General features: G+C 38.6%; 1 protein-coding gene across 1 annotated transcript in view; it reads right to left on the bottom strand.

Moving 5' to 3' along the window:
• Nucleotides 1-14,690, bottom strand: part of MEIKIN (meiotic kinetochore factor) — a 62,965-nt gene that overhangs the window by 16,027 nt on the left and 32,248 nt on the right. The window contains exon 9 of the mRNA XM_019642165.1: nucleotides 12,473-12,543. Within this exon, the coding sequence (XP_019497710.1) occupies nucleotides 12,473-12,543 (71 nt within the window). The remainder of the gene's footprint in view (nucleotides 1-12,472; nucleotides 12,544-14,690) is intronic.

The raw sequence follows: 14,690 nt of genomic DNA, 5'->3' as shown, positions 1-14,690 counted from the left end.
GAGGCAGTCACTCGCCAGCCATTGGACGGCCGCTCATGGCAGCTCGCGAAAGCTCACGCCTGCTGCCAGCCAACCCCACTGCAGCCTACACCGTCGCAGGCGACTCACAGCAGCCCAGCTCTAGGTGGAGCTGTTGTTCACCATCTTAGTTGTAGAGGGCGCAGCGTCACTGGCCCTAATGTGGGATCTGAACCTGGGTCCTGCTGCTCAGAGCTGCTGTCCCAAGCCAACTCCTAACCAACGTGTCACTCAGCCGGCCCTATACTGTACTTTTTATGGAAAGAGGTTGTAAGTTATTTCTGAAGCTGTTAAAACATACATGTAGCAAGGATAATTGGTTTAAATACATAGATTTAAATGTATATAGATACTTTCATTTATGGAGCATTAAAGTTAAAGAAATTACAAAGTAGGATACAGACTCATTTTATATTTCTTGAAGATGCAAAGAGGCAGACAAAGAAAGAAGGTGGACAAATCAAGAGTGAGAGACAGAGAAGCAAAAGAGACAGAATCAGAGAGCTAAAGAGTGTAAGAGAGAGAGGAAAGGAGAGAGAGGAGAGAAGAGCGAGAGAGGAGAGAGAGGAGAGAGAAAAAAGAGAAGGAGGAGGAGGAGAAGGGAAAGAAGAGAAAAGAAGGGAGAAGAAGGAGGGGAGGGGGAAAGGGGGAAAAAGGGAGGAAGGGAGACAAAAGGCAGAGAGGAAGGGAAAAAAGAGGAAGATTGAGAGGAGAAAGAGTGAGGGAGATGAGAGATGGAGAAGACAGAGACCAACAGAGACTGTGAGCACTAAGAGTGAGATTGACTGTCAGGGAAACAGGACAGATAGAGAGAGATCAAGACAGACACAGGGAGTAGAGAGAGGGAGCTTGACACTGAGAGGCAAAACAAGGGAGAGCAATGACAAAAAACAGGCAGAGAGGCAGAGCAGGAGAAACAGAGTGGTACAGTCAAAGAGGCAGAAGACAGGCAGCTGTATTTCTAATAATTAGTTGCCTTTTCAACTCCTAGATTCCATGAAACAGCCATGTCCCTCTGATAAATCTCTTTGAACAGTGTCTATTATATGCTTCCAAGTCTGGAACCCAAACTCAGAGTTAAAAGTTGAACAGCATAGGAAACATTTGTCAGGTTTCTTTTTTCTTTCTTTCCTCTTTTCTTTCTTTCTTTCACTCTTTTCTTTCTGGCTTAAAATCTGTAAACTAATTATTTGTTCAACACATAATCTGGAATAGTGTATCAGGAAAATTATTATCAAAATATTTTATGGCCGGCCGAGTGGCGTGTTGGTTGAGTTGGCTTGGGACACCAGCTCTGAGCAGCAGAGCCCTGGTTCAGATCCCACATGAGGGCCAGTGACCCTGCGCCCTCTACAGCTAAGATGATGAACAACAGCTCGACCTGGAGCTGGGCTGCCATGAGTCGATAGCGAGCGCATAGGCTGCAGCCCCTGCTGCAGTGGGCTGCTGTGAGCTACTTTGAGTGGCCGGCAGCCAACTTGAGTGGCCGGCAGCCGGTGTGAGCAGCCAAGAGCCGTCGTGAGCAGCCGTCCAATGGCTGACGAGCGACTGCTTCACCCAGGAAGAGCGCAATGATAATACCAACATGGGCTAGTGAAGCGACGTCCTCCACAACTAGACTGAAGAACAAGAGGACAGCAACTTGTCTGTTCCCCTTCCCCAATTCCCCAATGCTGTTCCACTCCCCCAATTCCCCAATAAAATCTTTAAAAAAAAATGTTATGGGCATATTTACCTGGTACACTGACTATGTCAGTTTTCTAATTTATTAGTTATATTGTCTTTTAATTTCTTCATCTGAACAATGAGGATTATTCTACCCCGTGAGACTACTATGCAAAGGTTACAAATAATACATTTAAAGAGACCCTAAGGTGCCTGGAGAGTAGGAGAAACTCAATGATAGCAATTATTATAATATTATCATGGTGGCAGCCATAGAGGTGCTGAACAAAGAACATGCTGTTCCACTGTGAGGGCTGCAGTTAGCTGACAGCCCCCAGCTGCAATGTATTTAGAACCTGCTTCAGCTTTCAGGCCGAAGCCACCATCTTCTCAGGCAACCCTCAGCCCAACCTAAGATTCCTGTAATGGACAATCTTTGCTCCCAACCTCCCCACTGGGAGAGCTTCTGTCAGGACTGAAGCTATTCCTGTCCAATCCTGCTTCCTCCCTGCTTTCTCTTGTCAGGTGTTACCCCTTCCAATACACCACTTGAATGCTTAATTCTGTCTGAATATCTGTGTTGCAGGTGACACAAATGTCCACTGTCAGTCCATTTACAAAACAAGTGCCGGTATACAGCTGTAAGCATATAGCGTCCTGTACTTTTTCCTAGATTTGTTAAGAAACTGTGTATCTAAATCTTCCCAATAAGTACATTTTCTTTGCATAGTCGTTTCAAGAATAGCAAAAGGCTAGTGCTTACCAGCGCAGGTTCCAGGCACTGAGGCAGCACCATTGTGGTAGCTGATTTACCCTCACTGCTTTCAAGAACAGACCTCTGGTGAGGTGATGGAACAATGATTTTTAGATGATGAGAGCTTAACTTTCTTTGAAAATTTGTATCTCTAGGTTCAGGATCTTTTTCAGGCTGAAACAAATTCATAATCATGAAATACATTTCACAGGCTAAAAAACATTTCTAGCACTTCTCATATGTTCTGTTTTATTGTAATATATGTTATAATTGTTACAATTAAAATAGGATATATACATTATTCTTTCTAACTACATATCTATCTCTCCATCCATCTATCCATCCCCTCAACTTGAAAAAAAGTTTTAAACTTTAAGATAAATCTCTCTCTCTAAAAAAGTAAGGTTTTCCATATATATAAAGAAAAAAAATCTGTTGAAAGACAAAACAGTTTGAAATATACTCAGCTCAAAAAAATGTCCCTACCAGGGGCCGGCCAAGTGGCTCAGTGGTTAAGAGCTCGCTCAAGAGTGTGCGCTCTGGGCAACAGCAGTTCGATTCCCGGCCTGAGCTGAGCTGCCAACAGGTGGCAGGATGGCTCAGCAAAAAAAAAAAAAAAAAAGAAAAAAAAAAGTCCCTACCACATAGAAGGCAATAACTCTCAAAAAGTGGTCTGTGAAAAGAAAACAAACGATAATAAGATCTATTACTCAATATTTAAAATTAAATTTTAGAGAAAACATTAACTATATTTATATAAATGTCTTCATTATGCAATAATCTTCATTTAAAAAAACCAAAAGTCCCCTCTAAGACACCAGGAAGCTGCAACTATAAGAAAGTGTGTTCCTTTACCAGCTAATCCCTGCACTGAAAACCATAGACTATTCAGCGCCTGCTTGTACTAAGTTATGTAACTTGTCTAATGCTTTCAAGATATGTTTAAAATAGTATTCAAAGTTTAAATATATTCAACATCACTAAGGAGGTGCAATCTGAATTGGGTCCTGAAAGAATGACAGGGCTTTTGAGTTTGGGGTGAGGGGATAAAGAGGATGGTAGAGAAAGGGGAGGAGAAGGAAGCAGAGGAGGCTGAGTGTATTCCAAGCAAAGGAAAGAACAAGGGTATGGAGCCAAGAGTGAGATACTCACTGGCACCTACCGACTTCTTTCATTCACTGACAATTGCACACCTTGCACACAGCTTTTTCTCCCATCCCTGTCATTGTTCTCAGCAATTTCATCATCCCATTCATTCATGACCCATCCAACCAACTGGTCTCTCAGCTGCTTGAACTCTGCATTTCCAATAACCTTTCCCCTCGTGCCATTTCAGTCACTCCATGATCAAACTGAGTTAGCCCTTACCATCAGCAGAAACTACCAAATCACCAGTTCAAAGAGCTGCTTACTATCCTTCCAACCCCAGCTCAATTATCTTCATGAAATAAACTTTCTCCAGTTTACTGATCCTACCATTTTATCTTCATCCATGATCCTCTCCTGTCTTATTCCTTCCTTATCTGCCACCATCCATCATTGTAATTAACTTTCTTATCCTTTCTTATCCCTATCACAGATGTCTGACAAATCCCCAGCCCTACCTGAACCCTGACATCAATATCCTGAGGACCACCGGTGCAAGTGTGTGCTGGGGAACACTGTATATAACCCGGCAAATCAGTCACCACACTCAAAAAGAGCAGCCCCAGACTGGGAAGCCTTCCACACTCTCTAGTTTCTCATAACTATATATATACTCACCCTATTTTCCTTAAATCTCTAGCTCCTTCCCTCTACCATTCTCAGTTGACAGCCTTACCTTACACTTCCCCGCAACAACAGAAGACATCAAACAGGATGCGAACACCCAGGACTCATAATTTTGGGGACCCAATACAAAATTAAAAAACTATTTAAAATGTCAAGTTGGCAACCGCAGGACATTAACTGAAGCATGGGCTCTTTCTAAGCACAAAGTCTGGCCTGCTACCTCTTGTAAAGGCCAGATCTTCCACTTGTTTTCTGGGTCCCATCCCTCCCCAGTCATTTTCAATGACTTCCCTCTTCCATGTAATAGTGTAGGGAAGCTTTTTTTTTTTTTAACACTTTAATATAATTCACATGCCATATATTTGCCTATCCTGGACATATAAATGGAATCATATAATATGCAATCTTTTGTGACTGGCTTCTTTCATGTTATAATATTTTCAAGGTTCATCCATGTTGTAGCATATATCAGTGCTTCATTTGTTTTTATTGCCAAATAATATTTTATTGTATGGATCTACCACATTTTATTTATCTATTCATCAGTAAATGGACATTGGAGTTGTTTCTACTTTTGGGCTATTATGAATAAATGCTGCTATGAAAATTCATGTGTAAGTTTTCATTATAATGTATATATTTTTTTCTCTCTTGGGTATAAACCTGAGAGTAGAATTGCTGGGTCCTATGGTAACTCCATGTCTAGAATTCTGAAGAACTGCCAAATTGTTTTCCAAGTGGCTGCACCAGTTTACATTCCCACCATGTTTGAAGGTTCCAATTTCTCCACATTATCACCAATGTTTGTTATCTGTCTTTTTATAGTCATCCTAGTGGATATGAAATAATATCTCATTGTGGCTTTGATTTGCATTTCCTGAATGACTAATGATACTGAGCATCTTTTCATGTGTTTATTGGCCATTTGTATATCTTCTTTGGAGAAATGTAGTGAAGTTCTTATACACCAGCACCCCAGGGATGGTAAAGCTACAGTCAGGAAGAGACACCTACCAGGAGCAGAGCTTTTGAGAAGGAGCAGAACATACAAGAGCATAAGAAATGACATTTAATGCAAGCTATGACACCTTTACGTCATAAGATGCTTGGTTTGTATAGAAGTGTGTGTGTGTGTGTGTGTGTGTGTGTGTGTGTGTGTGTGAGAGAGAGAGAGAGAGAGAGAGAGAGAGAGAGAGAGAGAATTGGTAGACCATGAACTGAGACAGAATGCATGAAAGCAGGAAAGGGAAATAAAGAAGTGAGGAAGCATAGAAAAGAAAACAGAAAGCATGGAGAAGACTCTTTATTGCTTTAGGCTAAAGTGAAGTTCAGGCCAACTTCAACTAGATCTCCAGGTCACAGGGTACTCCAGTTGCCTACAGGGTTACATTCAGCTATCCCTTCTTCCTCCCTTCCATCATTCCTATTAGCTCTCAGAAATGATCTAGTATGGCCCATCTTTAAAACAAAACAAAACAAACTTCCTCCAACCCTCTCCCTCCAGTTACTATTCTTTTTCTCTATTTCCCTTTAGAGTCAAGCTCTATATAAGTGATGATTTGATGTACATATTGTGGAATAATTACTAAAATCAAGAAATTAACATATCCATCATCACACATAGCTAACTTTTTGTGTGAGTGCATGGTGAGAAAGCTTAAGACCTACTCTCACCAACTTTCAAGTATACAATACTATATTATTACCTATCATCACCTTGCTGTACATTAGAGTCTCAGAATTTATTCTTATAACTGAAAATTTTTACCCTTTGACCTACATCTCCCATTTTTCCCCCAACTTCCCAGACCCTGGCAATCATCATTCTATTGTCTATTTCTATGAAATTGGCTTTTTTCTTTTTTTTAGGATTCCATATATATGTGATACCATACAGTATTTATATTTCTCTGGTTTACTTCACTTAGTATAATGCCTATACATGTCACAAATGATGAGATTTCCTTCTTTTTTGTGGCTGAATAATACTCCATTGTCTATATCTATATATCACATTTTCTTTATCCATTCACCAAAGAACATTCAGGTTGTTTCCATATCTTGGTTATTGTGAAGAATGCTGCAATGAAAATGGCAGTGCAGATATCTCCTCAAGATACTGATTTAATTTCCTTTGAATGTATACCCAGGAGTGGGATTGTTGGATCACATAGTAGCTCTATTTTAGGTTTTTGAGGAACGGACATATGATTTTCCATAATAGTAGTACCAGTTTACATTCCCATCAACAGTGCCCAAAGGTTCCCTTTTCTCCATATCCTCACCAACATTTTTTATCTCTTGTCTTTTTAATAATAGCCATCCTAACAAGTGTGAGGTAGTATCTCATTATGGTTTTTTTTTTAAAAATGACCTATTAGCACCAACTCACTTTTTTTTTTTTAAAGATTTTTATTGGGGAATTGGGGAAAGGGGAACAGACAAGTTGCTGTCGTTTTGTTCTTCAATCTAGTTGTGGAGGATGTTGCTTCACTGGCCCAAGTTGGCACCATCATTGCGCCCCTCTCTGGCGAGGCAGATCAGTCGCCGGCTTCTGGACGGCCGCTCACTGCGGCTGAAGGCCGCTCACGCTGGCTGCTGGCCACACACGGTAGCCCATGGCAACCCACTGCCACAGGGACTGCAGCCTATGCCGTCGCCGGCGACTCAGGGCAGCCCAGCTCCAGGTCGAGCTGTTGTTCAGCATCTTAGCTGTGGAGGGCAGTGTCACTGGCCCTCATATGTGGGATCCAAACCGGGGCCCTCTGGTGTCCCAAGCCAGCTCTTAACCATCGCGCCACTCGGCCGGCCCTCATTATGGTTTTAATTTGCATTTCCCTGACACTTAGTGATATTGAGCACATTTTCATGTACCTATTGTCTAGTTGTATGCCTCTCTTGAAAAATGTCTATTCAGGTACTTTGCCCATTTTTTAACTGGATTATTGCTTTTTCGCTATTGAGTTGTATCAGTTTGCTATATATTTTGGATATTAATCCCTTTATAAGACATGTGATTTGCAAATATTTCCTTCCATTCTATAGGCTGACTTTTCAATGTATTATTTCTTTTGCTTTATGCACAAGCTTCTTAGTTTGATGTAGTCCCACTTGTTTATTTTAGCCTTTGTTGCATGCCTCTTTGGTATCTTACCAAAAAAATCATTGCCAAGATCAACATCAAGGAGCTTTTCCCCTATTTTCTTCTAGGAGATTTATGGTTTCAGGTCTTATATTTAAGTCTTTAATCCATTTCAAGTTAATTTTTGTGAGTGGTGTAAGATAAAGGTCCAGTTTTATTCTTTTGCATGTAGAGATCTAATTTTCCTATTACCACTTATTGAAGAAACAATCCTTTCCCCATTTTCTGTTCCTGGCACCCTTAAAATTATTTGGCCATAAATGTATGGGTTTATTTCTGGGCTCTGTATTCTGTTCCACTGGTCTATATGCCTGTTTTTAAGCCAGTACCATACTGTTTTCATTTCTGTAGCTTTGTAATATAGATTGAAATCAGAACGAGTGATGTCTCCAGTTTTGTTCTTCTTTCCCAAGATTGCTTTGGCAATTTGGGGTCTTTTGTGGTTCCATACAAATTTTAGGGTAGTTTTTCTATTTCTGAGAAAAACGCCATTGGAATTTTTATAGGGGTTGCATTGACTCTGCCGATCACTTTGGGTAGTATGGACATTTTTACAATATTAATTCTTTCAATCCAAGAACATAGGATACCTTTCCATTTATATCTTCTTCAATTTATCTCATCAATGTTTGATAATTTTCAGTGTACACAGGTCTTTTGCCTCCTTGGTTAAATTTATCTCTAAATATTTTATTGTTTTTGATCCTATTATAAATGGGAGTTGTAAAGAAAAATACCTCAGTTTTCCCTCCTATGAGCCTTTCTCCTGTGAGTCTCAGAAAACACTCACACTTCTGACACTTCTGGTCACCAAATGTATGGAGGGGTTTTCCCAACAACAAGCAATTCTCTGCAACACCAGCTGGTGTTCTGCAATTCAACTCAATTCTAACACTATTTACTACCTGAAGATAGTGGTGTCAGCTCTCATGGTTAAGGGTTCAGTCCCACAAAATTGCTCCTACTCTACTTCAGATGCCAATCCTAAGTATGAGGTCCCCAGGTTACCCACAGCTTCTGTCTGATTTTGGCTACAAATCGGAGTTTCCCATCACTCCCTCCTCAGATTCAATTAATTTGCTAGGCTGGCTCACAGAACTCAGGGAAACACATTTACCAATTTATTAAAGGATAAATATGAACATCCAGATAAAAAGATACATAGGGCGAGGGTTGTGAATGTCCTGACCACAGGAGCTTGTCGCTGTGGAATTGGGGTGTGTCAGCCTCCCAGTGTGGGTGTGTTCGCCAACCTGGAAGCTCTCTGAACCCCTTCTTACTGGGATTTTCATTGAGGTTTCCTCATATAGGCATGATCAATTAACTTCAGTTCCAGCTGGGGCTGAAAATTCCAAGTTTCTAATTATGACTTCCTCTTTCTGGTGACCAGACCCCATCCAGGAGCCCACCCAGAGTGCCTCATTAAAACAAAAGCTCCTCTAGTGCTCTTATTGCTTAGGAATTTACAAGGGTTTTAGGAGACCTGTGTCAGGGATGGGGCCAAAGACCAGATAATAAAACAAGAGATGCTCCTAGGAAATTGCAAGGGTTCAGGAGCTCTGTGCCAGAAACTGGGGGTAGAGACCAATATACCGGGGGTGCCAAAAAATATATATACACATGACTTGTATTCATCTTTTGTTATTGGTATATATTGAGTATTACAATTTTAATAGTTTTTTCCTTTCTTAAATGTGTATACAGTATTTCATAATAAAAAATAATTTAATAAAAAAAATTTTTTTTAAATGTATACATTTTTTGGCACCCTCTGTAGTTGGATTTTTTTTTCATTCAGCCACTCTATGTCTTTTAAATGGAGAATTTAAACCATTTATATTTATAGTAATTATTAATAGGTAAGGACTTATTTATAGTAAGGACTATCACCATTTTGTTAATTGCTTTCTGATTGTTATGTAGTTCTTTCTTCCTCTCTTGCTGTCTTTCTTTGTGAATTGATAATTTTTTTGTAGTGGTATGCTTTCATTCTTTAACATTTGCACATCTCTTACAGATTTTTGCTTTGTGATTACTATAAGGCTTTCATAATACATCTTAACAGTCTATTATAAGTCTATTTTAAGCTGATAACAAATTAACTTCAATTGCATAAAAAGTTCTACATATTTATTTTCCCTACACACAAACATTTTATGTTGCTGATGTCCCAATTTATTTTTATATTTTTATATTTCCACAATTTTTATACCTTTTCAACTGATGCCAATCTAGTTTGCTTCTCACTAGTCCACTAAAATTATTCTTGCTAAAGTCATCAGTTTTCCTTCTTGATTCTAAACGCAATTGACTTTAACAAATTAACAAACTTTATTTTTCAGAGCAGTTTGAGGTTCACAGCAAATCCCTGTACAAAGTTCCCATAAACTCCTTGTCCCAACTCATGCACAACCTCCCCTGCTATTGACATACTACACCACAGTGGTACATTGGTTAGGATAGATAAATCTATCCTGACACATTATTTTGCTTTTTCCTGGAAAACTTATATTAATATTTCTTACAAGTCAGGCTTACTGGCAACAAATTCCCTCAATTTTTGTTTGCCTGAGAAAATCTTTATTTCTCCTTGACTTTTGAAGGATAATTTCTCAACACTTAAGGTCTGTAATGTTTATCTTTGCTCTTCTATAGGTAAGGTGTCTTTTCTCTCTGGCTTCTTTCAAGTTTTTTTCTTTCCATTTGATTTTTCCAATGTTCAAATATGATATGACCACATGTAGCTTTTTTAGCATTATCCTGCTTGGTGTTCTCTGAGCTTCCTAGATCTGTGGTTTGGTGTCTGACGTTAATTTTGGGAAAGTGTTAGTCATTATTGCTTCAATGTTACTACTTCTGTTCTTTCTGTTTCTAAAATAGACATGGCATACTATAGGAACTGTGATGAATAGGCCTTTAGTAAGGCGAGGCAGGACAGGAAGCAGTCTATAGTTCTGTGATTAGGTCTCAGGTTTTTTGTTTACCCTGTGCCCTGGACTGTGAACTTCACCAGTGCTTCTCAGTCCCATCCTCCCAACCCCCACCCCTGCCCTTTTAGGTGGGGCAGCATGGCTAGAAGGGGCTGTAGTTGTGTATTTCCATTTCCATATGTGGAAGGCTAGAGGGAGCTAGAGTTGAGTATTTCCCTTCCCCCAGGTAGGTTAGGCTCTGATGTTACCCTAACAACCTAAGCTCTGGTAAAATACCTTTTCCTGAGGACAGGCTTTGTTAAGAACAGAATACTATGGTGTGTTTCAAAATGGTTCCTTTTCCCTCTGTCTTTCCAAGTTTTGGTGCAACACTTTGCTTTGTGACCTTACTTCTCTGATCAATCTACTGTAAAAAGAGTTGCTGATTTTTCAGTTTGTTCAGATTTTTACTTGTTAGGACAGAGTGGTAACTTTTAAGTTCCTTACATGCTGGACTGAAACTGGAAGTCTTCCAATTTTTCAAGATACTTTATAACACTGGTTGGACCTCCAACCAGCATTCAGCATTGTTGACCACTCCTGCTTCCAAGAGTAAACGCTGTCTTTTCTTAGCTTCTATTATAGCATATTCTGTTTTTTTTCTCCTCCTCTCTGTTCACTCTTCCATTTCTACTTGAATGTAGAGTTTTCCAAAGATTGATCTTGGACCCCTTTCTCTTCTGCACTCTATAGAGTGCAGGGGATTTGATCCATTTCCATGAATTTAAAAATATCTATAATACTCCTCTTCTAGTTTCCTGACCTGTAGATTTATAGCCATGGCTCTTTTAAAATATTCATCTTAATGTGCCCCCAGACCTCCTGCCTTTCCTATGACATTAAATAGCACCTTTATCCACTAAAACTGCTTAAGACGGAAACCCAGAAGTCTTTCTTGATAGCTCACACCTTCATCCTCTATATTCAACCCATGGACTCTACAGGCAAAATTATCTTGAATCCATGCATATTTCTCTATCCCTCCTACATCCTAGTCAAAGCCACCACAATCTCACATCAAAAATCCTTCCAACTTCCTACTAATGAGTCTTCCTGCTGACACTCTTGCCCTTTCAATTTGCTCCCCTATGTACACAATGACAGTGTGTAGTGAGAACAGTACAGGTTTCAGAACTAGAAAGACCTGCCACAAGCTCCTCAAACATATCGGTTAACATCTAACCTCATTTTCCTCAGCTATAAAAAAGGTAAAAACAAAACAAATATAATGTTTTATATATATAAAACTTACCTGAAAGAAATGCTATAAAGAAAGATATAATTAATGAAAAATTGCTTAGAATAATGCTTAGCATTGAGTAACCACTCAAACAGCTACTCCTACTATATAAATAAAGTCCAAAGACCTGTAGATTCCAGGCCTACTGTAATAATTCATATGTATCCCTCAGTATGAAACTGCTCTGGCTACATAGCAAATGCTTATTTTTACCTCTAATGATTAATAGACATCCAATTATCCAAAAAAAGTTGGAAAAATTATAAATTTTAATTCTCTTCCATTAAGCTTATATAGAGTACATATTCATGAAACAATAATGTAATCTAGTTGCAAAACTCCAAAAATGTTTTAAATTATTGACTTACACAGCTGAAACATAATTTCTATAAGAGTGTTGGTTAAAAGTATGTCCTATCTTGGGCCAGCCGAGTGGCATGATGGTTAAGAGTTGGCTCAGGGCGCCAGCTCTGAGCAGCAGGGCCCCGGTTCGAATCCCACATTAGGGCCAGTGACGCTGCGCCCTCTACATCTAAGATGGTGAACAACAGCTCAACCTGGAGCTGGGCTGCCATGAGTCACCAGTGATGGCATAGGCTGCAGTGGAGCTGCAGTGGGCTCCCATAAGCTACCGTGAGCTGCCAAGAGCCACCATGAGTGGCCATCCAGTGACAGGCAACTGATCTGCCTCACTCAGGAAGAGCGCAATGATAATACCAACATGGGCCAGTGAAGCAACGTCCTCCACAACTGGATTGAAGAACAAAAGGACAGCAACTTGTCTGTACCCCTTCCTCGATTCCCCAATGCTGTTCCCCTCCCCTAATTCCCCAATAAAATCTTAAAAAAAAAAGTATGTCCTATCTTAATGAAATCTGTGGTTTATGTAGGTATTCTTCTTTAATACTTGCCTTTTTCTTTGTTTTTTCAGGGATTGAAGGGTAAGTTTTCTTAGCAAGTACAACTTCACAAGCTGCATGATCTATAAATAAAAACATACTTTGGTATTTTAATTATTTAACCTATCATTAATTGGAAGTACAGGAAAGATAACTGAAATTTGGAAAAAAAAACTAATTGAATAACTGCCTTGTAATTGTTTTAGATTATTAATATAGGATATTAATATATGCTGCATAATCTGACTTGCTATAGATAGGAAAAAGTATTCTTTAAAGTACCTATCTGTATCTCAAGAGCTCCAGGTTTTACAGGAATAAATAAAACTCTATATAAAAGACTTACTTTCCAATTAGTGGAGAAAATATATGTGATTAAATTCTTCATTAATTATCTTTTCATTTCCACTCTCCTGTATTTTCAGGCTCTTTCTACTGCAACTTTTCTATCAGCATTTAAAACATGCTCAAGTCTCTTTCATTGACCAAAATTTTTATCTGTATCCCACACCCCTTCCTGCTACTTCCTCTGTCTCTTCTTATCCATGGGTAAGTTTCTTCACAGAGCTGTCCAGATATACTAACATAACTTCTTTTCCTCCTATTTACTCCCACACCCACACAATCTAATTTCAGCTCCCACCAATATGAGCAGAAACCTTTCCTGTCCTTCCTTACTGGACCTCAGTACAGCAGGCATGAACATCTTCCCTCTCTGGCCCCTATTATAGTCCCTCTTCAGTCTTGACTCTTCCCTTTTCCTCACTCTCCAAACTCAACTCAAAGCAATAATTATTGACTATTTGTGATGTGCCAATTTTACCTATTATATGTACTTAATATTGCAAATTTGGCTTTTTTTATTCTTAACACCAGTACCTTGATTTAAGACATCAAAATATTTTCCTTTAGATTATTCCAATAATTTTTCAATTCACCTCCCTCTGTAGTCACATTGTATACCTAAAATAAATATCTAATATTATCTGCTTAAAACTCTTCAAAAAGGCTTTCCACAGCCCTCAAGTTCAAATTCAAGCTCCTTAACCTGACATGCAAAATCCTGTTTTTTATGATCCCTGTATTACTTATATATACCCAGCTTCATTACAGAGGTTAATTGGCTGCTAGATAAAATGCAGGTTGACCACCTAAAATTCAGATAAACAATGAATAATTTTTTAGTATAAATATTTCCCATGCAGTAGTACAAGCATGTGCAGTATTTGTGACAAGACACCTATACATAAAAGAGATTAAAATCTGGAAACTAGTCTTGAAGAACTCCCACATTTAATGGCTAATAGCAATAGGTAAGATTGCAAAGGCGACTGAGCAGGAGTTGACTGCCAAATAATTTCTTGTTTATTCGTTTGTCTCTATTACTAGATTATTGGCTCCTTGAAGGCAGGAATAGAGGCATTTCTTGGTTTTTTTAACGTTTAGTAAAGAGCCTGAACCAACTGGAATACAGTTGGATTTGTTGAGTTAAGGAATGTGTAAAAAATACCTCTAGAGCAAGATGTGATTTATTTAATTTTAAGTCAATCAACCACATAAAAGGAAGAATACAAAAGCATATAACTCCAAAGTCACTATTCTGCCTTACTGCCAGGCTTTATAAATAAATATTTCCACAGCCAAAGAAAAACATTTTATTGGAAAAGACTTAGGTAAACCATGATTGTTTTTGGTACTCTTACCATTTTTTCCATTCTTTACCTTTCTTCTCTTGTTCACAAGCTCCCTCACTCTTTGATCTATAAAAACAAATCCTTCTATTGCTCACCCTCCGAAATCATAGGTGCTATTCCTTCCAAGGAAGTGTGCTTCTACAAGTTTAGTTTTTATCATTAGATTAATTTCCCTTAGAACAGAAACGATCTTAATCATTTTTATACCCACAAGTCTTAACATAATACCTGGCATTTAGTAAATGCTCGTTAAGACTTCTTAAAGTGAAAGTACACACACAAATTTTTTTTTAGTTGATATAAACATTTATACCCATTAGAAGCAAAATCAGCAATTTTTCAAGTTTATCCCCAAATGAATGCTATAAAACTTGTATGAAGTAAAGAAAATATAAATCTGAGATACAGCAGAGGTTAAAAAAGGTTATAAATGTCTTGCTAAATTTATTCTAATAATAATCTAGTAATAGAGTGCCTATAATGCAAGGTGCTTTGTTGATCTTTCCATTTTTCAATCATCACATATAACTCCAATA

This window comes from Hipposideros armiger, unplaced genomic scaffold (assembly GCF_001890085.2).
Source record: "Hipposideros armiger isolate ML-2016 unplaced genomic scaffold, ASM189008v1 scaffold_66, whole genome shotgun sequence".
Taxonomy (NCBI): domain Eukaryota; kingdom Metazoa; phylum Chordata; class Mammalia; order Chiroptera; family Hipposideridae; genus Hipposideros; species Hipposideros armiger.
The sequence above is the reverse complement of the archived record's forward strand: the minus strand, read 5'-3'. Positions and strand labels throughout refer to the sequence as shown.